General features: G+C 44.3%; 1 protein-coding gene across 6 annotated transcripts in view; it reads right to left on the bottom strand.

Moving 5' to 3' along the window:
- The window catches only part of tbc1d1 (TBC1 (tre-2/USP6, BUB2, cdc16) domain family, member 1), a 274,907-nt gene that overhangs the window by 37,765 nt on the left and 210,316 nt on the right, over positions 1-26,826 (bottom strand). For all 6 annotated transcript variants that reach the window (XM_078546134.1, XM_078546135.1, XM_078546136.1 and 3 more), the window contains one exon: positions 18,123-18,281. In XM_078546134.1, the coding sequence (XP_078402260.1) occupies positions 18,123-18,281 (159 nt within the window). The remainder of the gene's footprint in view (positions 1-18,122; positions 18,282-26,826) is intronic.

The following is a 26,826-nucleotide window of genomic DNA, read 5'->3' as shown; positions in this document are numbered from 1 at the left end:
TCAAATCAGCCATGATTTTATTGAATGGCAGAGCAGGCACCAGGGCACGCATGGTTGACTTCTGCTCCTATTTCTTATGATACCTGGAATTTCTGTCAGAGATCAGTACAACTTTGGAGAAACAGCATAAAAGGCAAAAAATGGCTGTTTACACTAGTTCTCCAGACATTCTGATAATCTCCCAAAACTATAGCAGAAAATCCAGACAACACCCCTCATGGAAATTCAGAGCTTGGGTGCTTTTGAACAGTTGAGCACAAGAGGTAGGAAGTGACAACATGTATGATGACTATAAAGTGCAGTCTCTACAAAAGGATATGACTGCTCAGCTTTAACTGCATAGAGCAAATCACTTGATAATCAATATATTGGTCAATTAATTAGATTTTGACATGGAAATTTAAATAGTCCACTAAGATATCCAATTCTTTGCACACAGTAGGAGGCTGAGTTGTTATGGTGCATAAAACCACAGGCTCCAATCTAAAAGCAGCCTGTGGTCAACGTTACACCCTCTATTGCTTAACAACTATAATGATAAACAAATACATATTGGGGACAATCCAGAACACCAAGCTGTAACAGTGTAAAGGGACTTTTGCTTTCCTCTCCGAGAAGTAGGCGATGCAATAGATAAATTTTATTTCAACAGTGTTGATAATGAAGAACCCGACTCCCCTCACGACCCTGTTTGATTAGTTTAGGTACTCCTGAAAACAACAGGGATGCAAAACTGCTGGCCACATTTTCCACCGGTTATACTTTCCACCATTAGTCCTGCCCAAACCTCATGACCCTCCCAAGTACAATCTTAGTCTCATTGTCTACTGCTCCAGCACCTACATTTTCTTTGAGCACCTCAGCTTTTTCATCTCTAGGATCTTTCTTACAGCCCTCACTGTTTACTGCCTCTTGGTGTAAGGCCATCAATTTCCATGCTTAGATGTCACTTCTCCCACCTCCACCCTCCTCCTTGCTCACTAGGCCAAACATCCCCATTATGGCTCTGAATTGTGTTTCTTTTAGTTTCTCCCCTATCTATCCCCTTTCACCAGTTCATTCACCACATGTACTCTCAGCTCCCTGAAGCCCAATCTGGTCACTTAACTTCCCCTTTCTGGCCAACATGCTATGGTGAATAGTTCCCTCCCCGCAGAGACTGACCCCCTCTCCTTCAAAACACTATCATGCCTTGCTCAAAAAAAAACTACCCTGACTGTTTGTCAGCTACTGACTCTTCTCCAAATTTCCTTTCCTCTCCATAGTTCTTGAAAATTGTCTTCTAGATCCATGCAATTTGAATTTTTCCAATTGATAAGATCATATGAAATAGGAGTAGCACGCCACTTGTGCTGTCTGGCCTGCTCCACCATTCAAAAGGATGGTGGCTGACCTGATTGTAGCCTTAACTTTACTTTGCTACCTGACCCTTAACTCCCTTGTCAATCAGAAATCTGTGTAATTTGAATATATTCAATGCCCCAGCCTCCACTGCTCTCTGTGGAGGAGAACTCCAAAGACAAACAGCCCTATGAGAGAAGAAATCCTCAACATCTCCAACTTAAATGGGGGATCCCTTATTTTTAAACTGTGCCCCCAGTTCTAGATTGTCCCACGAGTGGAAACATCCTCCCGCCATCTACCCTGTCAAGCTAGCTCAGAATCTGATTTGTTTCAATAAGATCTCTCAATCTTCTAAACTATAAACCTGCTCAACATTTCCTCTTAAGACAACCACTTCATCCCAGGGATCAGCCTAGTCGGCCTTCTATGAGCCACTACCAATGTAAGTATATCCCCCCTTAAGTAGGATGACCAAAACTATACACAATACTCCAGCTGCGGATTCACCAATGCCCTGTACAGCTGGAGGAAGATTTCCCTACTTTTATACTCCATGCTCTTGTAACAAAGGCTAACATTCCATTTGCCTTCCTAATTATTTGCTGTACCTGCATACTAACTTTTTTTGACTCATGTACAAGGACACAATGTTCAGGACATAGCAGCCCACTTGATTGGCACCCCATCAGCTACCTTAAACATTCACTCCTTCCACACCGATGCACAGCGGAAGCAGTGTGTACCATCTACAAGATGCACTGCAGGAATTCACTAAGGCTCCTTTGACAGACCTGCGAAAGTCACAACCTCTACCACCTAGAAGGACAAGGGTAGCATGGGAACACCACCACCTGCAAGTTCCCTTCCAAGCCACACACCATCCTGACTTGGAAATATATCACCATTCCTTCACTGTTGCTGGGTCACAATCCTAGAACTCCCTTCCTAACAGCACTGTGGGTGTACCTCCACCACATGGACCGCAGCAGTTTAAGAAGGCAGCTCATCACCACCTTCTCAAGGGCAATTAGGAATGGGCAATAAATGCTGGCCCAGCCAGCGAAGCCCACATCCCATGAAAGAGGGAAAAAAACACCCAGATCCTGCAATCTCTCTTCATTTAAATGATACTCTGCTTTTCTAAAAGCAAAATATTGCTGATGTTGGAAATCTGAAACAAAAACAGAAAATGCTGGAAAAAAACTCAGCAGGTCTAGCAGCATCTGTGGAGAGAGAAACAGAGACAATGTTTCGAGTCCGTATGACCCTACTTCAGAGTGAAGAAGGGCCATGCGCACTTGAAATGTTAACTCTGTTTCTCTCTCCACGGATGCTGCTAGACCTGCTGAGTTTCTCCAGCAGTTTCTGTTTTTGTCTCTGCTTTTCTATCCTTCCTACCAAAGTGGACAACCTCTCACTTTCCCACATTGATCCCATCTGCCAAACTTTTGCCCATTCACTTAATCTGTCTATATCCCTTTGCAAATGCTTTGTATCCCCGTAACTTGATCGCCTGCCTGTCTTTGTATCATCAGTAAATTTAGCTACAATACAGAATGACCCTTTATTGAAGTCATTAACATAGATCGTAAATAGTTAAGGCCCCAGCACTGATCCCTTCTGCACTCCACTAGTTAGTTAACAACCTGAAAATGACTCATTTATCCTAACTCTTAGTTTCCTGTTAGTTAGCCAATTCTCTATCATGCTAATGTATCACCCTCATCAGCATGAGCTTTTATCCTGTGTAGTAACCTTTTATGTGGCATATTATCAAATGTCTTTTGGAAATCCAAATATACTACATCTGCTAGTTCCCCTTTAGCTACCCTGCTTGTTACATCGTCAAAGAATTCCAATAAATTTATCAAACATAAATTTCTCTTTCATTAAACCATGTTGATTGTGCCTGATTGCATTATGATTTTCTAAATATCCTGCTACTACTTCCTCAAGGATAGATTCTAACATTTTCCCACAACAGGTGTTAGATTAACTGGCCTATAATTTCCTGCTTTCTGTCTTTTATCTAGAAGAGTGGTTTACGGTTTTCCCATTTTATGGTTTTCCAATCAGCTGAGACCTTTCCAGAGTCTGCAGCCACTTATTTAAGACTTTAGGCCATCAGGTCCAGAGGAGTAATAAGCCTTTAGTCCATAGTTTTCCTAGCACTTTTTCCTCTAGTGATCATGTTTGTCTTAAGTTTCACCCTCCCATTTGTCTTTTGATTTTCTACTTTTCTTGGGATGCTTTCTGTGTCTTCTATTGTGAAGAGAGATACAAAATACTTGTTCAAAGTCACTGCCATTTCTTTGTTTCCTATTATTAATTCCCCAGTTTCATCTTCTAAGGGGCCAACGCTTACTTTAGCTCCTTTCTTCCTTTTTTATATATCTGTAGAGGCTTTTAATGTTTGTTTTCATATTTCTTTCTAGTTTTCTCTCATCATTATTTCTCCCTCTTTTAAGTCATCCTATGCTGGTTTCTAAAATTTTCCAAATCTTCTGGCCTACCACTAATCTTTGCAGCATTGTACAACTTATCTTTCAATTTGATGTCATCCTTAACTTCCTTAGTTAGCTATAGATGGTGCATCCTTCTCATAACGTCTTTCTTTCTCAATAATATATCTTTAATGAGAGTTATGTAATACCATCTTAGATGTTTGCTACTGCTTCTCGACCATCTTACCCATTAGCCTTTTTTCTCATTCCACTTTAGCGGACTGTCTTCATATCCTTGCCTTTAATTAAATTTGAGACACTTGTCTCAGACCCAAATTTCTCACCCTCAAACTGAATGTGAACTTCTGTTATAGCCCTTCAAATGGCATCAAAGCAGCCATAGCGAATGACAGGAAATATATTCTTTGTGGCTATGACTGCATTATCCCTACTTGATCTCTCTGGAGCCTATAGCATGTTCTACATACCGTTTTCTTTGAACACCTATCTTTTATTGTATAGCTCATGGTATTGCCCTTACTTGGTTCCATTCTTACCCAATTGTGGATAGGACATCTCTACCAATGGTTTCTTTTTCAGTCCAGCATTGTTAGATCAAAGCATTAATTGCCTCTTCTTTCTCATTTAGACACTGCTCTTGGATGACATTATCTGCAGTCAAGAAGTCCATTACCACATCTCAGTTGTTGACTTGCCACTACCACATATCAACTCCTCCACAGCATCCATCCTCCCAGAATGTTACATTCCTGGGTAAGCTGTACCTTAACTTCTTTCAAATAAACGTTAGGATGTCTTTGGCAATTTTCCTCTTTGTCCTGCGGCACAAATTTTGGGCTTCAGCAGAGAGATCAAAACCACAGTATTCTCAACCTTGAAAGAAGTTTCTGATTTCATATCCTTTTCAGTATAGAACTGTTTACTCTTGCAAATCTCCTGACTCCTGACATTTAAGCTCATAGGCCATTAAAATGCCTTGACATCTCCAGATGCTATGGTCTCAATTTTAACCCCTGGTGCAGTGAGAATGGTACATGGCAAGGGTTGAGATTAGGCCAAGATCACTCCATGCCCACTGATGCCATTTTGTCTTTGTCAACTTTGAAGTCAGCCATGGTTTACATTACAGGTCACAGGTTGAATCCAATTGGCCTGAGCTAGGGAAACCAGCTTGGACATAACTGAACTTATCACATCTGGGTTAAGAAGGAAAATAAAGTTAGGCTTCTAACTGTGCATGACAGAATGAGAGGAGTTGCATTTGTAAAGGAGGTTTTGACATTACATAAGAATCATCTCATCTTTGCAATCAATGAGATCTGTTATGATAAGAGATGGTAAATGCTGAACTGTTCAAACCCCAGAGGGAAACTTGAAATAACCGTCACAACTAACTTTCAATGTGTATGTTTTGAGATGCGGGCTTTGAATTCAGTAATGATAAGACCACTGTGTCTTGAGAGGTTTTCATGAAAATAATTTAAACATTTATTAGTAAAAGAAAAGATTGCAAGTACATACATATGGCTACAAACTACTGCTACATTAACTTTTAAATCCGAGTTAATCTGATTCCCAGCTACATCTCCATTAAGGCAACAGTAAAACACACAGATTTTAAAAAACCCAGGCCAAAATTTTCTGTTTGGTGGGCAGGTGGAGCAGGAGTGATCGGAGCCGTGCCATCATGTGAGCGCAGACGGGCCAATTAAGGCCCGCCCAGCGCATTTCCAACTCCTGTGGATTTATGGGAATGTGCGGGCTGCGGCAGGCGTGCACAGACCACCGGGTACAATGGCAACCTGGCAGTCTATTTAAAAGAAGGCCTGGCAGCCTCCTGTAGGCTGCTCACAATGGCCACCTGGAGATCCAACCGCAGGGCTCAGCAGGGCACTCTGGAGGGCAGGGCAGAGGAGCAGGGCAGGCTGAAGGGTCTGCCACAGGAGCAGGGCAGGCTGCAGGGTAGGCCAGCAGGGGGCCAATGTGCCCCTCGCTTCCAGATGAATGCCTTGTTGCCCTCCTCGAGGAGATGGCAGCACGGCAGGAGGTGCTGGTCCCCCAGGGTGGGAGGAGGAGGCCCCCCCACATGAACAAACGTGCCTGGGAGGAGGTGGCGGAGGTGGTGAGCTCCCGCGACGTGGTGCGGTGCACCTGGATCCAATGCTGTATGTGCTTCAACGATTTGTTGCACTCTGGAAGGGCGAGTACCATGTTGGCATTGGGCATTTAACCCAGCAGGTAGCCTCAGCCTTTGAGGCCACCCCCACAAAGTCTTACTGTTGTGGCTGCATTGAATCATGTTGGGTATTTCTCGTCTGCTGGGTGGGCAAGCAGATAGTGCCCATGCCTACATCAGCCTGAGTGGTTCATGAGGAGATGGATTCTCCCCCGCACCATGTGTTGCTCTTAGTTGCACATGACTAGTCTGGGGGCAACCTGCAGGAGATGCAGCTAGGCGCATACTCAGAACTCCAACACATGTCCTATTCACGGTGATCAAGGTCTCATAGCCAAGAGCCTCTGCTGCCCTCGACGCCGCACCTAGTTGCGCCTCCTTGCCAAGACCGTGTGTCTCCTAAAGTGATGGATGCAGAATGTGTCCATGGTGGCTGTTGGAGGCGGGGGGGTGGGGGGGGGCGTTGAGAACAGGCGTACTATCTTTGTGTGACTGATCAGCAGTAGCATGGAGAGGAGGCACTGGAGGCCCGATATGGGCCACTGTGGTTGGGGTGTGGCGTGCGTGTGCAGAGTCCATGTGCGATTAGCCCCAATGAATGGTCTTCTCTGTTTTTCAGGAGAAGAATGCTCACAATGTCTCTGAGCGTTTGCGGACTGGAGGCGGCCAGGCCCAGCTGATGATTTTAAGCCGACTCGAGCAGGAGGCGCTGGAGCTTGAGAGGCACCATGTGCCCAGGTCCACTGGTATCAATGAGGCTGGGATGGAATGGCCTGGAATTTAAGGTCCACAGTGACATCCGCTCTGTCTTCCCACCATCCAAAGCACTGTTGACTATTTGAATAGTTATTGTTGCAACATTGCTCATTCACAGACTGATAGAGTCAGACATGAGGGTCATAGACAAAGGTCCCTCAGCCCTTTGAAGATGCACGTGTCAACCACCTTCCAAAGTCACCTTATCCCATTTCTGACCACTATCCCCATGGCCTTGTGTGCCATGGCATTGTAACTGAACATCCAAATACTTATTACATGTTAGGAGGGTTTCTGCATCCACCTTTCAGCCAGTGCGTCCCCCATTACTGTGTGCAAAAGTTCCTCAACACCTCACCTGTCAACCTCATGCCCCTTACCTTAAATCAATGCTACCAGGTAACTCATCCCTCTGCCAAGGGGAAAAGTTCCTTTCTGTCGACCCAATCTATGCCCCTCAATGTTATAAAGCTCAATAATGTCACCCCTCAATCTCCTCTGCTCCAGGGGAAATAACCCCAGTCTATGCTATGTCTCCTCATAACTCCAACGCTCCAGGCCAGCATGCATCCTGGTCAATGACCTCTGCACTCTCTCCACTCAAATCACATCCCTCCCCTGAAGCACATATCACAACTGCACACAGAACTATAGCTGTGGCCTAGGCAGCATTTTCTGCACTTGCAACATGACCTCCCTGTTCCTATATTCTATTCCTTGGCTAATAAAGGTAAGTATGCCATTTACCTTCTTAAATGCCTTATGTACCTGTCCCATTATCTTAACGGGCCTGTCGATATGCACAGCAAGGTCCCTCTGATCCTCCTTACTTTCCACGGTCCTACCATTCCTTGTGTATTCCCGTACCTTGTTTCTCCTGCCCAACTGCATCACCTCTCACTTATCCACAGAACATTCCATTTGGCATTCTTTAGGCAATCTGACCAGCCCATCTGTACCCGCCTGTAATGTTAGGGTCTCCTCCTGACTATTTGCCACCCCATCAATATTCGTCCCCATAGGTTCTGGAATGTTGAGCGGAAAATGAGCCGGGGGAAAGGGATGAAATGTGTCACTGTGTGCATGCTAACTGATCCACTGTCCTTGCTGTTAATTTCAGCATCATCAGAGCCTGTCCACCAGGAGCAATTGCAGATGCCCCCTCTCACACCTGAGGGTCCTCAACTGTCATCTGCATCACACTATTTCTGCGAGGCAGGCACCAGCGCAGATACTAGCATATCGGTGGGAATTGCAACATCGGCTAGTGTCCCGGGGCACAGTGGAGGGGGCACTTCACAATCGCTGGAGGAACTGGCAGAGACAGAGAGAGCCGATGGCGCCAACAGCCGGAGGACTGCAGGGGACCAGGCATATGCTCAGTCGGATGATGTGCCTCTGGAGTCATCTGCGACTCAGCAGGTGCAGGAAATGTGGCCGGGTATGTGGGAGCATCTGGGGGAGATACATGAGACTATGCTTGTCTTGGTGTCTGTGGTGGAGGAGTCCGCGCGGAGCATCAGTGGTGCTATGTGCCTCATGTCAGAGCGTCAAGCTTCATCCATGGAGAGAGTGGCGACTCTTGTGGAGAGGGGCTTCCAGGAAAACAAGCAGCTTCTCCTGGGGTTACGCTGAGACCTGCAAGCCCTCACAGCGCCAGTGGCCACAGCTGGTCATTGCTAATGTGGGAGATGGTGTGGGCTTCAAGCTTCCCAGCTCATTGCCCATCCATTGATGGTGAGCAGGGGAGTCTGGGGCAACTTCACGACAGCAGAGCAGTTGCCTCTCATATCTGCGGGCTCCTCTCTCGGCGTTCCAGATGAGGCCAACAGCTGCTCCGCCCCTCTCCCAGTGATTGCTTCATCGGGGCTGCGACGACTGGGGAGATGCCAACTATGGACCTGACAGCTCCCTCCCAGGTGGGCCCAGCACAGGCTCCAAGGGCCAGAGGACGGCCACCAACGTCAGCGAGGCCAACAGGACAGCAGAGTCAGCAGGCTGTCTCAGGTGCCACTACGAGCAACGGGGCAGCACCAAGACGTAGCACCCGGAAACAAAAGCATAAAGCACCTTAGGCACACCACGGGTTTATCACTGGTGCTTTTGTGTTGGCTCGAGATTAGGGAATTTTTATTTGTTTATGGTTGAAAAACGTTTTGGTTTGATTTTGTGTGACCTAATGATGGAGAAAATTAAAACCAGATGTGTTACCAAGGCTGAGGGTGGCTCCTTTGTTCTGCATTTGTATGTTTTACATACATGTCATAAGTGTTTGAATGGACATTGAGGTTTATGTCCAAAGCCCTTAGCTGCAGCTGATGAAGTGGCAGATTTAGCACTTAAGTGCCACGTATGGAAGTGCCAGGCAAGGCTGGTCCTCCTGATCCATTTGTGTGGAGCTAGCTGAAGGTTCATTGGATTAAAGTCTCCTGGGTGTCCCTGCCTCCCTGGTGTAGTCCTGGACCAGCGTTTAGCCCCTCATCATTACCCTGTGCTTCCTCATCCTGAGAATCAGTGCTGGACTCATCATGTGCAGCTGCATCCACTGCGTCAACGTCTTCATCGTCCACTGTGTCCCCCCTTTCCAGCGCAAGACTGTGCAGAGCGCAGCATGCAACCACTATCACCAAGACACGATCTGGGGGCTACTGGAGTGTGCACCCTGAGTGGTCCAGGCATCGGAAGCGCATCTTGAGAAGACCGATGGTTCTCTCCACCACAGCCCTTGTGGAGGCGTGGCTCCTATTGTACCGCTGCTCAGCTTCTGTTCTTGGATGGCGGAGAGGCATCATGAGCCACCTTCTGAGGGGATAGCCCTTGCCACCAGGCAGCCATCCAATCAGCCGAGCCGGAGCACTGAAGAGCCCTGGCGCCTGGGGGTGACTGAGGATGTAGGCGCCATGGGAGCTACCTGGGTACCTTGCAGAGACTTGCAGAATCTGCATCCTGTGGTCACACACTATCTACACGTTCATGGAGTGGAAGCCCTTCTTGTTGACGAAGGCACCGGGCTCACCTGCTGGCACCTTGATGGCCACATGTGTACAGTCTATAGCACCCTGGACGTGGAGGACGTCAGCAATGGCCACAAAGCCTCTGGCTCGCTGTGCCTGACTTACCTGGTTGCAGCGGAAGTGGATGAAGGTTAATGCCCGTCTGAACAGAGCGTCTGTAACCTGCTTGACACAAGTGTGCACAGCTGATTGGGAGACACCGCAAAGATCACCCACCGAGCCCTGGAAGGAGCCAGAGGCATAGAAGTGGAGGGCAACTGTGACCTTCAGAGCTGCTGGCATGGGGTGGCCTCCCACACAGTTAGGAGAGATCTCAGGGCCAATCATCTGATAGATATATTTCACTGTCCCCCCTGACAGTTGGAGCCTCCTTCGGCACTGCATATTGAGTCATATTGAGGTAGCTGCTTCGCCGCCTGTATACCCTGGCAGCAGGGTGGTGGCATCTTCTGCAGCCCCTTCCACCTTGGGCTACCTCTTGGCCCTGCGCCCCTTGTGCCTGTGCCTATAGTCCCAAAGGTGGCTCCCCTGGAGGCTGAATGTGCACTCCTGGCCTCCTCCTTATTCTAGCCCTTCCTTCTCCTCAGAGGAGCTACCTCCAGTGGACATGTCGGTACCCATACCCAGACTAAAGGGAAGCCTCCAGAAAGCTGCAGGCTCGATAAAGATTACTGACTGCAGAGTGCTGAAGGTTAAAAGTACACAGAAAGCTGCTGGAATTTGTTCTGAACTGCTACAGATCACACAGGCAAGTTTAAAAAACTTTCTGCAATAAATACTCTCAGACCAGATTGACAACCCCACTGAGCCCTCTTATCCTGCCCGTGGATGAGTTTTATTAAAAATTCTCTTACCCGCCTGAGCTGAAGATCGCACGGGCGCCTGAAAATTGGCGTCGATCACCGATTTAAGGGCCTTAACTAGCCCTTTAATTAATGGCGGGCATGCGTCGAACTTCATCGCGCGCACACCCAGCGAAATATCACAATGGCACACGGTGATGTCGGGACGCTTGCCCGACGTCGCCACGCGTCATTTTACGCACCCTGAAAATTCTGCCCCCAAGCAAAGTAGATGATTCCTTGAACAGCCAAATTCAAAGCGAGTTCTCTTAACTTAAATCCCTGGAGGCAGCAGTTTGGTACGTACAGGCTGAGGGGCTTTCACACTTGTTGAATTTTAGACTGCCCTCCCTTAAACACAGCCTTCTCTCCTTTATATATATTTTCCCCTTTGAATGCAAATTCCCATTGTTTCACTATGTCTCTGAACTTTACATCGCTATTCATAAAAATTTATCATAGTACCAACTTTACCAATAATCGTTGGGAAAAATAAACACACTGTTTCATAACTTCTGCAGGTTAGGTATAATATTTCACACTTTCTTTTGAACTCAAGCTAGTCTAATTTATTTACAAATGCAAATGCCCCTTTACACCTTACATTCTAACCCTCCACTCATGTCTGCCCCTCCACTCATGTCTGCCTATTTAGCATTGCAAACCTAACCTCTCTTCTGTTACATCAAAGCTTTCAGACCAGCTGCCTTTAATCCAATTAAGTCTCTCACACACACATAGGCACATCTCGCTATTATTCTATTTTACAATAAATTCCAATAACATTATGGAAATTATTATATCTTCCTGACATCTACACAGCCTTCAACAGTACATATGCAAATTCAAATTAATAAGCACTTCTATTAAATTGTAGATTTTCATCATTGTTGGTTTTGAATCTTGAAGGATTGATACGTATTTGCAATATGTGCCCAGCAATCACATGCGGAGATACTTAATTGCAGGACTGTTGTCTTATTAATTATACTCAAATTTAACAATAAACCACAGAACCAGCAACAGATTTTAAGATCTGCATCTGAAAAACATACAAATATTTTGTCAGCACAGGCTGTCCAATATGAATAAAACTGCATATTTCAACAATCTTTACGAAGATTCTTGAAAAAAAGACTTATGGTAGGAGTACCACTGCAACTTTGATCTGCCAGTTAGGTGTGTAATGCCAAACACCCACATGTGACTCAATTGATATTCTCTACCAAAAAAGCAAGCTTTGCACTGTCCAGCAGTAAGTTTTAACAATTCCTTTTGAAACAGTCACCTGAATCTCAGCCAAGTATGCTGGTTTAGCTCAAGTTACAGGTCAGGGAACTCGAGCTGTACACTCCTCCCTTTCCTTGCCCACAATATGACCTTGTTTCTATAGCAGCACACATTGCAGGGGCAGGCACAACTCAGCAATCTATATATAGCACCATACCGGAGTACTGAGGGACACTAAGTTTATTATAAAAAGGTACATTTTCCCAATTCTAATGAAATTGAACTTTTTTTAAAAATAAACTTCAAAGGCTGTACCCAACTGATACTAAAACACAGCAGCTCAGCCACTGCCAGATTCATCCTGGTTTGTCACTGTGAGAACAGAAAGCTGGGCCAGCTCTTTACACTGATCAGTTTGGCAACAACTCGAGAAGAAACTGGAAACAGCCCCTCTCCACAAGACGATGCATTAAGAGTTGGTGATTATTAATTATTAGATAGACTCACATTCCTATTTGGCATCAGGCACATTGCTGGGGAATAAATCATTTTCTAACTTGGGAATTCAGCATTAAATTAAACGCTGCCAGATTTGGCAATACATAGCAAAATACTGACTAAGGTTTCCTTTATTTGGCCAACATGGATGAGTGCAGCGCCAATAGCACTTAAGAATCACACCATCCAGGACAACGCAGCCCGCTTGATCACCAGTCCAACCACCACCTTAAACATTCACTGCCTCCACCACCAGTGCATAGTGGCAGCAGTGTGCATCATCTACAAGATGCACTGCAGAAACTCACCAAGCCTCCTTCAGCAGCACCTTCCAAGCCTACGAACTCTGCCACCTAGTAGGACAAGGGCAACAGATATATGGGAACATCACCACCGCAAGTTCCCTTCCAAGTCACTCACCAGCCTACCATGAAAATGTATCACTGCTCCTTCATTGTCGCCAGTTCAAAATCCTGGAACTCCCTCTCTAACAGCACTGCAGGCGCACATTCACCATTCGGATTGCAGTGGTTCAAGATGGCAGTGCACCACCACCACCTTTTTTAGGGGGAATCAATGACTGGCAATAAATGCTGGTCTTGCCAGCGACCTCCATGAATGGAAAAAAAGCTTCAACTGCAGCCCCCTTGGTGGGGCTCATATCTTCCCCCATTTCTGAGACAATTCTAGTGAGAGACTGGGCATATCTATGCTGACATTACATGAAGACCTGACTGATGGCTATATGTGGGAAATCAAAACTTGGGAATTTCCCCCCTCCCCCTTATGTTGATATCCTTGTAAGGGCAGGCAGTAGTCATACAGGAAGCTTGGGCTCACAACCTGGGAAGCAATGCCTTGGCAGAGAACATTGCTACTCAGGTGAAATCTCACCCACATCATATTGGGTGTCCATCGTGTAACCATTTTGAGACCTCTATCTTTTACCACTTTGATACAAACTGCAAATACTGGAACTCTGGGCATGAAAAAATATCGGCAAGCAAAATCAAGGAAAATCCAAAGATATTTTATAAGTACATAAACAGCAAGAGGTAATAGTGAAAGAGGCATAACTTGTATGTGGAAGTGCATGATGTGGGTAAGGTTTACAATGAATGGTTTGCCCCTGTCTTCACAAAAGAGGGGGCTGACTATGGCGTTGCAGTTGAGGAAGAGTGGGAAATATTGGATGTAATAAACATTGTAAGAGAAGAAATATTAAAGGGTTCAAAATCTTTGAAAGTAAATAATTAGTCAGGCCCAGATGAAAACATATCTCAGGTTGTTAAAAGGCAGCAAGGGAGGAAATTGCGGAAGTTCAGATCATTATATTTCAATCTTCCCTGGCTTCAGGAGTGGTGCCAGAGGATTGAATGATTGCCAAATTTGTACTTTGGGAAGAAGGTATAATTTGAGGAATTATAGTTTAGTTAACATAGCTTTGGCCACGGGCAAATTATTGAAATCAATTCTGAGGAACAGAATATACTTTCATTTAGAAAGGCACAAGTTAATCAAAGAAAGTCAATGTGGATTTTTTAAGGGAAGGACAGGACTGACCAACTTAAATTTTATGAGGAAGTGACAAGCAAGGGTTAATGAGGACAGTGCGACGGATGTGGTCTAATTAGGTTTTAGCAAGCTTTTTGACAAGGTCCCTCGTGGCAAGCTGGTCCAAAAATTAAAAACCCGTGGGGTCCAAGGGAGAGTGGCAAATTGGATCCAAAACTGGCTCAGTTGCAAGGAGTAACGAGTAATGGCTGACGGGTGTTTTTGCGACTGGAGGGTTGTTACCAGTGGGGCCCCACAGGGATCAGTTGTCCGTTGTTTGCTTTTTGTAGTTTATATTAATGATTTAGACTGTAATGTAGGGAGCATTTTAAAGAGTTTGTAGATGATCTAAATATTGGCTGTGTCGTTAACAGTGAGGAGGAATGCATTAGACTGCAGAAAGATATAGATGTACTGGTCAGTTGGGCAGACAAGTGGAAAATGGAATTCAATCCAGAGAAGTGTGATGCAATGCATTTTGGGAGGTGCAACAAGGCAAGGGATGACAATCGATTGAAGGACAACAAGTAGTATGGAGGAAGAGAGACCTTGAGGTGGATGCCCACAGATCCTGAAAAGGGAGAAGAACAGGTCAATAAGGTGGTTAAGGCGGCATATGGGCATTCTTTTCTTTATTGGCCAAGGTGCAGAATATAAAAGCAGGGAGGTTACGCTAGAACTGTATGAATATGAACAACAGTTAGAACATAGCTTGAGTATTGCATACAGTTCTGGTCACCACAATACAGGAAATATGTGATCGCACTGGAAAAGGAACTGAGGAGATTTACAAGGATGTTGTCAGAACTGAAACATTTTAGCTATGAGGAAAGATTGGATAGGGTGAGGTTGTTTTCCTTGCAAAGAGAAGGCTGAGGAGTGACTTAACAGTGATGACCTATTTACCTTAGCTGAAGGGTCAAAAACACAGGTGCATAGATTTAAAGTAATTGGTAGAAGGATTAGAAGGGAGATAAGGAAACATTTAATCACCCAGAGGGTGGTAGAACTGGAGCTCGCTACCCTAAAGGGTGGTAGAGGCAGAAACTCTCACCATCTTTAAAAAGTACTTGGATGTCTACTTGAAGAGCCATGGCCTGCAGGTCCATGGACCAAGCGCAGGAAGGTTGGATTAGGCTGGGTATCTCTTTGTTGACTGACATGGACACGATGGGTTGAATGGCCTCCTTCTATGTCATAATTTTTCCATGATTTATCTTGCTGAATCCTTAACTTCCAAATTAGAATACCATCCTCTCCTTATTAGGCTTGCCTATCTATAATCCTTGTTAGAGGTAAAAGGGTTTGTGAAAATAACAGAAACTGCTTAAGATAAAGCAGCTGAAGAGAAAAAGAAAACATTAAATTTTGGGTGGGCCCTTCATCAAACACTGTTTCAAGATAAGAGAAGCCCCATGATGACCCCACCCTTTATTTTCTTCCTTGCTGTGGGGAAGCACCTGCCCTCCAATTCATGCTTCCTCATAACAGCTACAACTGAGACTAGAATCTCATCATGGGGTGAACCATGAGCATGAACCACATCCTATTATGTGGCACTGTGATGATATCATTTATTGCTGCACAGCATAGGCTCAATCATGCCTTCTTGATACCAATCATTGCATTGGTAAAATTTACATTTGTATTGTTTAAATGTCAAATAGGAAGAACAACAGACTAATGAACACAACTGAGCACAGAATATCATCATTGCCAACTTTACTGCTATGAAACCAATATCTATCTTAACTCCATATTTGCAATGATGTAGGAGATTATTTGGTGTCTGTTTGCTTCAATTTTTCCTTTTTCTGCTACAATTTTGATCTTTCTCCCCCACAGTGTATTAACATTGGTTTCAATAACTGACAGCATGCAAATCTACAACAGGAGCTTTAGTTAGCAATTTTCCTGCAGCAAAACTTCCCAAGCAGAAGATCCTCCTGACTCAATGTCCATGATGCCAAGGCTTGAACTTGATATGACTTTTTAGCCCAATTTTCTCCTCAGATTGATAGCACAGATGATTAAAATCTTAAATTAGACTTGCTAGCAAAGCGCATCAGCACACACAAAAAAGTTCAGATTTCTATAGAAACAATGCAATGAATTAATAGAACATGCACGTCAAGGGGCTGAGGAATTCACTGATAAACATACAGCCTTAGGCATCACAATTGAAACCGGCTCTGTCCCTGCATGCCCAGTTTAATTGGTGATGGTGGTGGTGGGGCAGTGATAGATTGTATGAGACAAAACATGAAATTTAGTGCAAAAATATTTGTGCAGGAATTCAAACATTAGCAAACCTTGCTCCATATTGTGATTTAATTTCAAATAACATGAAGTTTCAACTTGGTTTTAATTTCCTTTGTAAAACATTTTGGTCTTCTATTAAACTCTTAAACTTTAGAACCATGGTTACAGTAGAGATCGAAAGTTCCTTATCATCTACACTCAAATATCTGCCATACTTGGAGTAGAATTTCATTTCATTGGCACGCCACTTAGGTTATTTTCTCTTGCCAATGCTATTATAACTGCTCTGTTTTAGGCTCTTTTGACTAACATGAGAAGATGTACTTGCATTTGTAATGGCTGTCTATAAGTGGCACTTGGGCCTCAGGGGAACAGAACACTCTCAAAACTCTATGGCCAGAATTTTACGCCTCGTGGGCTGGCGCACACCTGCCCCGAACAGGCATGAAATCGCAAGAGATGACTCAGGTGAATGTCCCGACATCATCGTGCACTTGCGCAATATTTCACTCGGTGGGCGCACGCACAAGTCAGAAGAGTGCCCGCCGACAATTAAGAGGGCAATTAAGCCCATTAATGGCACAATTGTCAGTGATTTTTTTGTGACCCGTCCACCTTACAGTTGACAAACGGGGCAATTGGCCAGGTGGTCTTTACATTTTTGATGAAACCTCATCCAACATCAGGAGGGCATCTTCGCTAGGATTTAAAATAAAAAGAAATGCCTGGGGACCTTTTTTTTTAAAATGAGGTATGCTTGATTGTGCTGCATGGACATTTTTTGCAGCATCTTTGGGCTTTCTTTTATAAGTTGGAGGTCTGCAGCTCCCTGAGGCAGCTATCTGCCTTCAGGGAGCTCAGTGGAAGCGCTCACCAGCACCCGCGGTGACATCGGCACCCCCGCCCTCTTCCTGCCCCCACTGGCAGTGCTGAACCTTTCTCCAGGTGTGTTTCACGCTGGCTGGCTGTTAACTGGCCAGCCAGCGTAAGATCGCAGTTGTGGGCTGATCGGAGGTGGAAGCGCACTTCGTTTCCGCTTCCCGTCCCGCCAATCGCGTGCACCCGACGAGCGCAAAATTCAGGCCTATCAGTATTTTGTCAGTAGCGTGGTGCTTGGGAATAATCTGTAAAACCATGGAAAGCGTCTCATCGTGTGTGTGCTAGTTATTTGCTATACCAATGTAAAACTAACATTAATCTCCTGTTTGCTCATAATTAAAGTCAATCGTGACCAATAAGTGTAAATAAAACATGCATAGTTCTGGTCTTCCACTCCATGGAGGTCTGCATACCAAAAGCATTCACCAGTTCCACCCTGTGTACAATGTCAGCTATGAGAGCCACAGTTTTTTTCATGTTCCTCTTTACAAAACATATGAAAATTGATGGACAGGAAAAGACCACATAATCTCCTGGGAAAGAAAGGAACACAGGGCCAATAAAACAAAGAAAAAAAGAGACCCTGAAAAATTTATTTCTGACCTCCTAAGGCAATCAAAACCAATCCAGGAGCTCATATCGCCAATGTGTACATAACTGTTAATCCACTTACCTTCTACAAGATGCAATGTCTGTCCCAGTCAAGAACCAATCCAACTCCCTCTTAAAGACACGCAAAGTCAGCACACAACACACAAACTGAGAAAGCATTCCAGAGGTTCCCTACTCGCTGGGAAAAGAAAAATCGCCTGATATATAGTGTATTCCTACTACTGCATAGTTTAACTGCATGAACCCTGGTCTTCCCATCTGTCAAAATGAAATAATCTATCGATAGGCATGCAATCTAGCCTTTCATTATCTTAATATACCTCCATCAGATCACGTCTCAGTCTACAGTATGCTAAAAGTAAGCGGGCCCAGATCTTTAAGCCTATCTGAATGGCCAGAACCGCAAGAAGAAAGAAAAGGTTACTTGGTGCTGATTATACCTGGTTAATTTAGGAAACTGCCGGTAGCTATGAATGAAGCGAACACTTACCAAGATCAATAAGTATTGCGTGCTGGTGAGACGTTAACTGCTTTAACAGTTCTTCATATGGAGTGTCCTTTGGCTGTTGTTTTACAGGTAACTGATACCTCAGCTGGTGCTGTTCTGCTAGAAGTTTCCATATTTCACCACGATGCTGACGAGGTACACCTGTATACAGATTTTTAAAATTTTCTTTATAAAAATGTTAATGTTAATTCAGCCAAATAGTCTTTAATTCTGAAATCAGGACTTGGTACAATGCTGAGAATTCGAATCAGTAATAAATCACTGATTTAATGAAACGTGCTGAATTTGGAAGTCTCTTCAGTATTGAAACCATTGTTCATGCAAAAGCCTCCACTGGGGCTTAGTTTGGAGAATGCATGTTGGAGGATTGGTTAAAGCATTGCTTTTAAGGGATTATACATTTAGGCAAATTGCAATTTTCAAACCATTCTGCAAATTAGAAGGATTTACAATGAGGTTTTTAAAATTCTTTCATGGGTTTTGGGTGTTGCCCATCCCTAATTGCCCTTGAGAAAGTGATGGTAAGCTGCCGCCTTGAATCGCTACAGTCCATGTGGTGAAGCATTTTACTTATGGACAAAACTTTATGGTTCTTACCTACTGGCTAATATTTCTGACCAAATTTAATAAAGAAACTTGGAAATAAAGAACTGTATCACTTTGTTCTGATGTTGAGTGAGACACCACCCCTTCATTATCACTGATGCCATGGTCCAGCCAATTCAGCTCACTCTGCATTACATTAATTGGCAACGTTTACCTGGCGCACAGGAAAGACTCTGGGCTCTCGACAACATTCCACTCATACTGCTGGAAAATTTGCACACTAGATTTACCACTTCCCTAGTCAACCAGCAGAACTATTACACGGGCAATGTAGACAATTGATATGTAAAATAGCTATGTCCTTCAAAATGTGCCAGAAATGGTATTAAAAGGGAGGGAGAACAGCATTTGGAACGAGAGTATAAAACTGTAAATTTGCTAACTTCAGTTTCCAACTGGAATAATTTAACGGTTAAAAAAGCAAAGTTCCAATTTGCCTCTCCCCAAGTTAGATCCCATGCTTTAAAAACCTTTAAATCCTTCTTCAGGCTTTGACAGTTTATTTTCCCCAACACAACTGTAGGAATGTTTGACATACCTGTCTTTTAACTTACATGATCATTGTCACTACTGTTTTTCAAATGTCACAAGCATATATTTAGGGCTCAGTTTTGAGTTGGCAGTGTTTCTGGGGCTATCAGCCTTTTTGAAGCTTTTGACCTGTCTTTTTCAGTGTCCTAGATGGACATGTTGGCTAACCAACCAAAATGACACTACATATTAAAAGTCAATTTAAGTTTTTTTTTCATACAATTTTGCTGACAATTGCGTGAAAGCTGCATTGGGAACTGGAAGCACTGAAAGACCAATATAAAAACGGCTAAAGAGCAACTGTGCAGTAGGAAAGTCATATTTCCATAACTTAAACACATATTCTAACATCCCTAGTTCAGCAAGAGATGACTCATTCTGTATTCAAACTCTTACACAAAAAAGAATGAGCAATGACTTTAAATGTGGTGACATAACTAAAAGTGATAGTGCTTGACCACCACCAATCCGCCGTTTGATACAGGCTCAGTAGGTGACTTTATATTTAGCCAGGGTATATGGAAAGCAATAGCTAACTGACCTGCGTGCACCACTCTCCCACATTTATACCACTATGTACCTTCAATTGCCTGCAGTAACAACTTAGAAAACAGCAAGGACAGGATAGGAGCTCCAGTTCAATTTTTAAAAAAACTTCCTTCAATTTCAAAAAGATCAGAGAACAAGCCAAAGCAGTTTCTTCTGCAGCACACTAGAATGCTCACATCAAAAATGGAACAAAGTAGGCTAGATGATTTTTATTTCCAAGTGAAACTGCACATTTGTTCCCCTTGTAATTTGAAGCACACTTTAGAATTTTGCTTCATCTTCAATCGCATTAAATATTCTGGGCAAGCTGTCTCCTGATTTATTTGGCATTTTGTTAACTAATAGACTCAAATTTAACAATTGACTAAGTCTTGTTTTAAGGCAGGAGGCACTCAATAAGCAAAACACCTACAGAGAAATTTTCTTAGGTCTTTGCCCAGTACACTGGATCACCAGTGCTTGGCAAGCATCCTGTGTGTCCAACATCCAACTGGCATAAGTCTGCACATGGATTTGTATGGATGTTGCTGGGTCTGGGCAGTAGAGAGATACAAAGAGTAGGGACGCAGTGAAGCCGTCCCAAACACTTTTTCATTTTTGCCCAACCCAGATCTACTGAAAAATTGTTAGTGCAGGGGTAGGGTGGCAAGGCCAGAGTGGTGCAGGGAGAACATCCAGGCTAGAGTTTTTCAATATAACATTGCAGGCTGTTAGAAGGATCAACATACAGTGCTTCCGAACAGAGGCTGATACTTTTGCTTGTGTTGAGAAGTTCTTATGGCAATCAGACCTTTGTTGGACAGATACTTTGAATTATGGGCAGAATCTTCTGCCTGTCGGGTTGCACGGGTAGCATTGAGAATTAGTTTATTAATGGTCTTAACAGGCCTTTGACAGTTTGGTGGGCGCGCAGCCGCCTCCGGCGCACGCTCACCGAACGGAAGGTCGGAATGATGTGCAGTGACGTCAGGATGCACACCCAATGTCACCGCACGTCATTTTACATGTTGGCGTGCGGGGCCCACCGTTTCTGCCCTATGTTTTACACTAAACAATCAAAGGGGAAAATAAATACAAGCAGGTAACACAGCTAGTACACTAGATCCACTATCAGCTATATACAACTGTCAAGTGTCTAACTCATTACATGCAAGACAAGGATTACTTGTAAAATGCTTTTGCATAACAACATTTATAGTAAGTAGATTTGCATCTATAACAAAACTGGAATGCAAACAAGTTTAAAGCTGGGATTCCAAAGTCACAATATATTCATAATCACAATTAATTTAAACTTGCTGTTCCCAATAATAGAGGTAGCCTTTTACAACAACAGGGGGAAAAAAAACACATTTAAACAGTTTTTCCATGGGTTAGATCTTTATGAGAAGCAATGACAGGGTATAGGTTGTGGCAACAATGGAATTGATATCAACACCTTACCTGGCTCAAGTACACGATTTACATTTGGATACAGCAACCAAAATGTGCACACACCCCCTTTTTTTAATCTGACGATCTGAGCGTCCCACTGTGGAGAAGTGGGAACTTCATTAACATGTTTAAATTGGGCTCCCAGAGTGAAATTTAGAGCTGGATTTAAAATTTACAGTTGCTCTGGGTTCAGGGAATCTGGCAGTGAAAAGGAGATGGGAGTTGCTGGATTCACAAGGTAAGTCTACTTCTTTTGACTAGGAAGAACCATACTTGCCCTGGACCCTCAAAGGCACCTTGGCCTCTCTCTGTGCAATCTTTGAACCCTTTCTCTCTCTCTCTTTCCTGCACTCCCCACCTGATGACCTACCACAATCTCTGATCTTCGTCAATTACACGTTAGTATTTTGCCACGAATGTGTCTCAGCATGCTTAAAATTTTATGATAAACAAATGGCCACACATTGTAATACAGAAATCTCCTTGAATAACCTGAAGGTACAAAAGGCCATTTGGAACATACATTTTCAGGATTTCATCCGCTCAGCATAAATTCAGTTACGTCCTATCCTCAGCACATAATATTCCACTGAAAGTTTCCCATGGTTTTTAGCCACCAATTTGGATCCACAAGAAAGCTAATTCTGCTTATGTGCTCACATGTAATGCTTCACACTGCTGGATCTTTAAACATGATCTGCATTTTTCTACCCAGATACATGTTGCAATTCAGGTGATTTTTAAAAAAAGACTAAAAATCCGCAACACTGCCTCTGTGGTGGCACTGACAGAGTTAATTTAGTGACTACCATTAGCGAGGAACAGCCGCACACTCCTGGGGAAGAATTTTACGTCCCACGGACGGGCGCGCGCCCAACATGATCAGGCATAAAATCGCACAAGATGGCATCGGGCGAGCGTCCCGATGTCATCGCGCACTCATGTGATATTTCACTCAGTGGGTGTGCACGGGAATCAGAAGCACGCCTGCCGACAATTAAGCAGGCAATTAAGCCCATTAATGGTGCAATTGTCTGCGATTATTCGTGGCCCATCCTACCTTACGGTTGGCGGACGGGTGAATCAGCCAGGCGTCCTTTACATTTTTCATCAAACCTCATCCAAGGGTGGGATGAAATATCCATTAGGAAATATAATAAAAATAAATATCTGGGGACGTCATTTTTATGATGTAAGCTTTCACGTGCTTGATTGTGATACATGGACATTGTTTTTGCAGCTTTCATTATTTGCAGGTCTGCAGCTCTCTGAGGCAGCTGTCTACCTTCAGGGAGCTGTCTTGCAGCGCTCACCCATGCCCGTGGTGATGTCATCACCTGACCTCTTCCTGCCCTCACCCCAGCAGCGCTGAGCTTTTCAGCGCACATTTCACGCTGGCCGGCTGTTAATTGGACAGCCAGCTTTAAGAAGGGAGTGAGGCAAAAGACGGGAAATTACAGGCCGATTAGCCTGACCTCGGTCGTTGGTAAGATTTTAGAGTCCATTATTAAGGATGAGATTTCAGAATACTTGGAAGTGCATGATAAAATAGGGCAAAGTCAGCATGGTTTCATCAAGGGGAGGTCATGCCTGACAAATCTGTTAGAATTCTTTGAGGAGGTAACGAGTAGGTTAGACAAAGGAGAGCCAATGGATGTTAACTACTTGGACTTCCAGAAGGCCTTTGACAAGGTGCCGCACAGGAGGCTACTCAGTAAGATAAGAGCCCATGGTGTTAGAGGCAACGTACTAGCATGGATTGAAGATTGGCTGTCTGGCAGGAGGCAGAGAGTGGGGATAAGGGGGTCCTTCTCAGAATGGCGGCCGGTGACTAGTGGAGTTCCACAGGGGTCAGTGTTGGGACCACAACTTTTCACTTTATATATTAATGATCTAGATGAAGGAACTGAGGGCATCCTGGCTAAGTTTGCAGATGACACAAAGATAGGTGGAGGGACAGGTAGTATTGAGGAGGCGGGGAGGCTGCAGAAGGATTTGGACAGGTTAGGAGAATGGGCAAAGAAGTGGCAGATGGAATACAACGTGGGGAAGTGTGAGGTCATGCACTTTGGTAGGAAGAATAGAGGCATAGACTATTTTCTAAATGGGGAGAGAATTCAGAAGTCTGGAGTGCAAAGGGACTTGGGAGTCCTAGTCCAGGATTCTCTTAAGGTCAACTTGCAGGTTGAGTCGGTAGTTAGGAAGGCAAATGCAATGTTGGCATTTATTTCGAGAGGACTAGAATATAAAAGCAGGGATGTGCTGCTGAGGCTTATTAAGGCTCTGGTCAGACCACACTTAGAATATTGTGAGCAATTTTGGGCCCCGTATCTCAGGAAGGATGTGCTGGCCCTGGAGAGGGTCCAGAGGAGGTTCACAAGAATGATCCCAGGAATGAAAGGCTTAACATATGAGGAACGTTTGAGGGCTCTGGGTCTATACTCGATGGAGTTTAGAAGGATGAGGGGGGATCTGATTGAAACGTACAGAATACTGAAAGGCCTGGACAGAGTGGACGTGGGGAAGATGTTCCCATTAGTAGGAGAGACTAGGACCCAAGGGCACAGCCTCAGAGTAAAGGGAAGACCTTTTAGAACAGAGATGAGGAGAAACTTCTTTAGCCAGAGAGTGGTGAATCTATGGAATTCATTGCCACAGAAGGCTGTGGAGGCCAGGTCATTGAGTGTATTTAAGACCGAGATAGATAGGTTCTTGATTGGTAAGGGGATCAAAGGTTACGGGGAGAAGGCGGGAGAATGGGGTTGAGAACCTTATCAGCCATGATTGAATGGCGGAGCAGACTCAATGGGCCGAATGGCCTAATTTCTGCTCCTATGTCTTATGGGATTCCCGGCCACTCCCGGGACTGCCGATCACGAACGCCTAACGATCGAAAAATTCAGGCCCTGACATCTCACACGGTGAGTTTCTGATCTTGGAGTAAGTGGATAGGACTTTCCTCAAGCACACATGATCTCCATGTTGTGGACCTTATTGAGTCCAGGAGAAAGATATAGTTAGTTTCCCTTGCAATCTGTTCAACAAAACAACAATTTTCCATCTTGTCAAAAGCGACAAGTGAGCAGTGATCTAAAATGTAAAGTGAAAAAGTGATGGACACAATTTTAAAATTCCTTGTGGTGGTGTTCAGGTATAACATCAATTTCTGTTTCCTACAGGGTGTGGCACCTAGGCCAAATCCATTGAAAGAAAACTTGACCATTCGTGAATGAATGTGCCGTTGTGTCAATATACATAATGGGCTGGTTTCAATGACCAAAGTAATCATAGTTATGGTCGATCGTGCTGATCCAGAACCATGGGTGCAGCAGAGTAACTACCAGCATTTTTTGATTGAACTGTCCATCCAGGTGATTAAAAGCAGTCAGATTTCATGTTTAGTGTCCAAGTACTGCCACCCAGTACTGCAATCCACCATTGTTGAAACGGAGAAATTAAACTTCTAATCTGCAAATAAACCATGTGCAACATGCAAGTCACTGAGGGGAGGAATGGTGGAAGACCATGGCACTATTCTTCAGCTTTGACTTGTGGAAACACTTGGCTGAAGGAATCCTACGTTGCTGACTTGTAATCATTTTAATGAGGCTGAGGTTAGCAAAGTTAGTGGGTACCAGTACAGTCTTTGTGGCTCTCGTTTTCCCATATCAATATCGCCTTTCACTCTGCAGCGGTTGCAGGTTCAAGCACCGAATGCCAACTTACTAACCATGTAGGCAACAAATTTCAGTATTGCTGCCGCTAAATATGATGACACGTTGCTACCACAGCTTTATCACCCCACTTTCAACAAGAAATCAGGTTTTATAAGTCAATTTTAGTTTAGCTGAACTTAACTCCATCTTCTCAGCACATCCCACAATTCCCTCTCCTTGCAGGGGCGTATATGTTTTCAAATCCCTCCATGGCCTTGCCCCTGCCTATCTCTAATCTCCTCCAGCCCTATAAACCCCCAAGATATTTGTGCTCCTCCAATTCCAGCCTTCTGCATATCCAGATTTTAATTCTTCCACCACTGGCAGCACTGCCTTCAGCTCCTTAGCCCAAGGTTTCAAATTCCATCCTTAAACTTCCCAGCATCTCCATGCCACTTTAAGACACACCTGAAAACCCATCTCTTTGGCTATCTGTCCAAATTTCTCCTTAAGTGACTCGGTGTGAAATTTTGTTTAATAATAGACACCCTAGGATATTTTACTATGTTCAAGATACTATATAAATGCAAGTTTTTCTTGTTGGTTGCTGCTGTTTCTATTTGTAGTAATTACTGCAATAGCCTCCCTGATAGGAACAGCTTCATGCTCCTTTAGTGAAACTGTTCTATCTGAAATTCTCCCAAATTACATCCCTTAACATTTTGAATCTTTCTTCTGTTATGAATGAAGATTTAAAAAATTAAAAAGCATTATAAAAAAGCTCTTCTATAGGAGATGCCTATCAGATTAAAGAAGCTTGACCAGCAACTTGTGTCCATTTGGTGGTCACTCTACATCAGTTGTTCTAAATTTAAATACACATTAAAAATAAAAATTATGAAGTGCTTAACAACTCCTTTAAAGCACTTACAATTATTTTCACATGCTGCATACACAGGACAATAACATATTTCAGATACTGTAGATGATAAGGAGCAACCACACCAACTCTAACAGGCTGGTAGTGGGTTCACACCCTGTGTGTGCAGAAGAATGTTGTTGAGATGGGGATGTAATAACAAACAAAAATTTTTACTCTGATGTTGAAAATCAATGTAGTTAAATTTCCATGAGATTGCTTGATTCTGTAAATACAAGGTATTTACTATCCTCCTTTCATCACCACCCTCATCCTAAACACAGAATCACACAGTGCAGAAGAGGCCCTTTGGCCTATCGAGTCTGTGCCGACACGTGAGAAACACCTGACCTACCTACATAATCCCACTTACCAGTACTTGGCCCACACCCCTCCACATTAAACATACGCTTCAAACTCCCAGCACCAACAGTAATCCTGTATGTTGGAACATTGACATATCGAGAAGGATGTGTCCAATGGTCACCATTCAGGCTCCCCCTGCGCATGGGCTGGATTTTACACTCCCTGGCCGGCAGGTTTGAAGGCGTTGGGGGGGTTGGGGGTGAAATCTCATAAAACCAGCACATTGTCTGCCAGCCGCCAACCCCGACCCATCTCAACTTTTAAGGGGGGCAGTGGATGCTTTCGGCAGCCCACCTGCCCTTGAGCCTATTTAGGCTCTTAAGAGGCCAATTAATAGCCACTTGAGGCCTCATCCCCCCCCACCTCAATTTTACTCATGGGAACAGGCCCAGCAGATTTAACTGTGTGGGCTGGCGTCGGGCAAGGGCCGTTCTTGCTGGTCTCCCCTCCCGCACCCCCCACCCTATCCACCAGGTCATCCTTCCTCCTTTACCTCTCCCCGCCCCCCTCAGCCTCTCAAACCCGGTCCCCCCACCCTCCTCACCAGGGCCTGCCAGTGTGGCCCCAGCAATACTGCAGACTTACCTTATGCTGGGGCTCCTCTTCATGGGCACTGCCTGTAGTC

The sequence above is a fragment of the Cetorhinus maximus genome, chromosome 1, assembly GCF_964194155.1.
Source record: "Cetorhinus maximus chromosome 1, sCetMax3.hap1.1, whole genome shotgun sequence".
Classification (NCBI taxonomy): Eukaryota; Metazoa; Chordata; class Chondrichthyes; order Lamniformes; family Cetorhinidae; genus Cetorhinus; species Cetorhinus maximus.
This window is presented reverse-complemented; position numbering and strand designations above follow the sequence as displayed.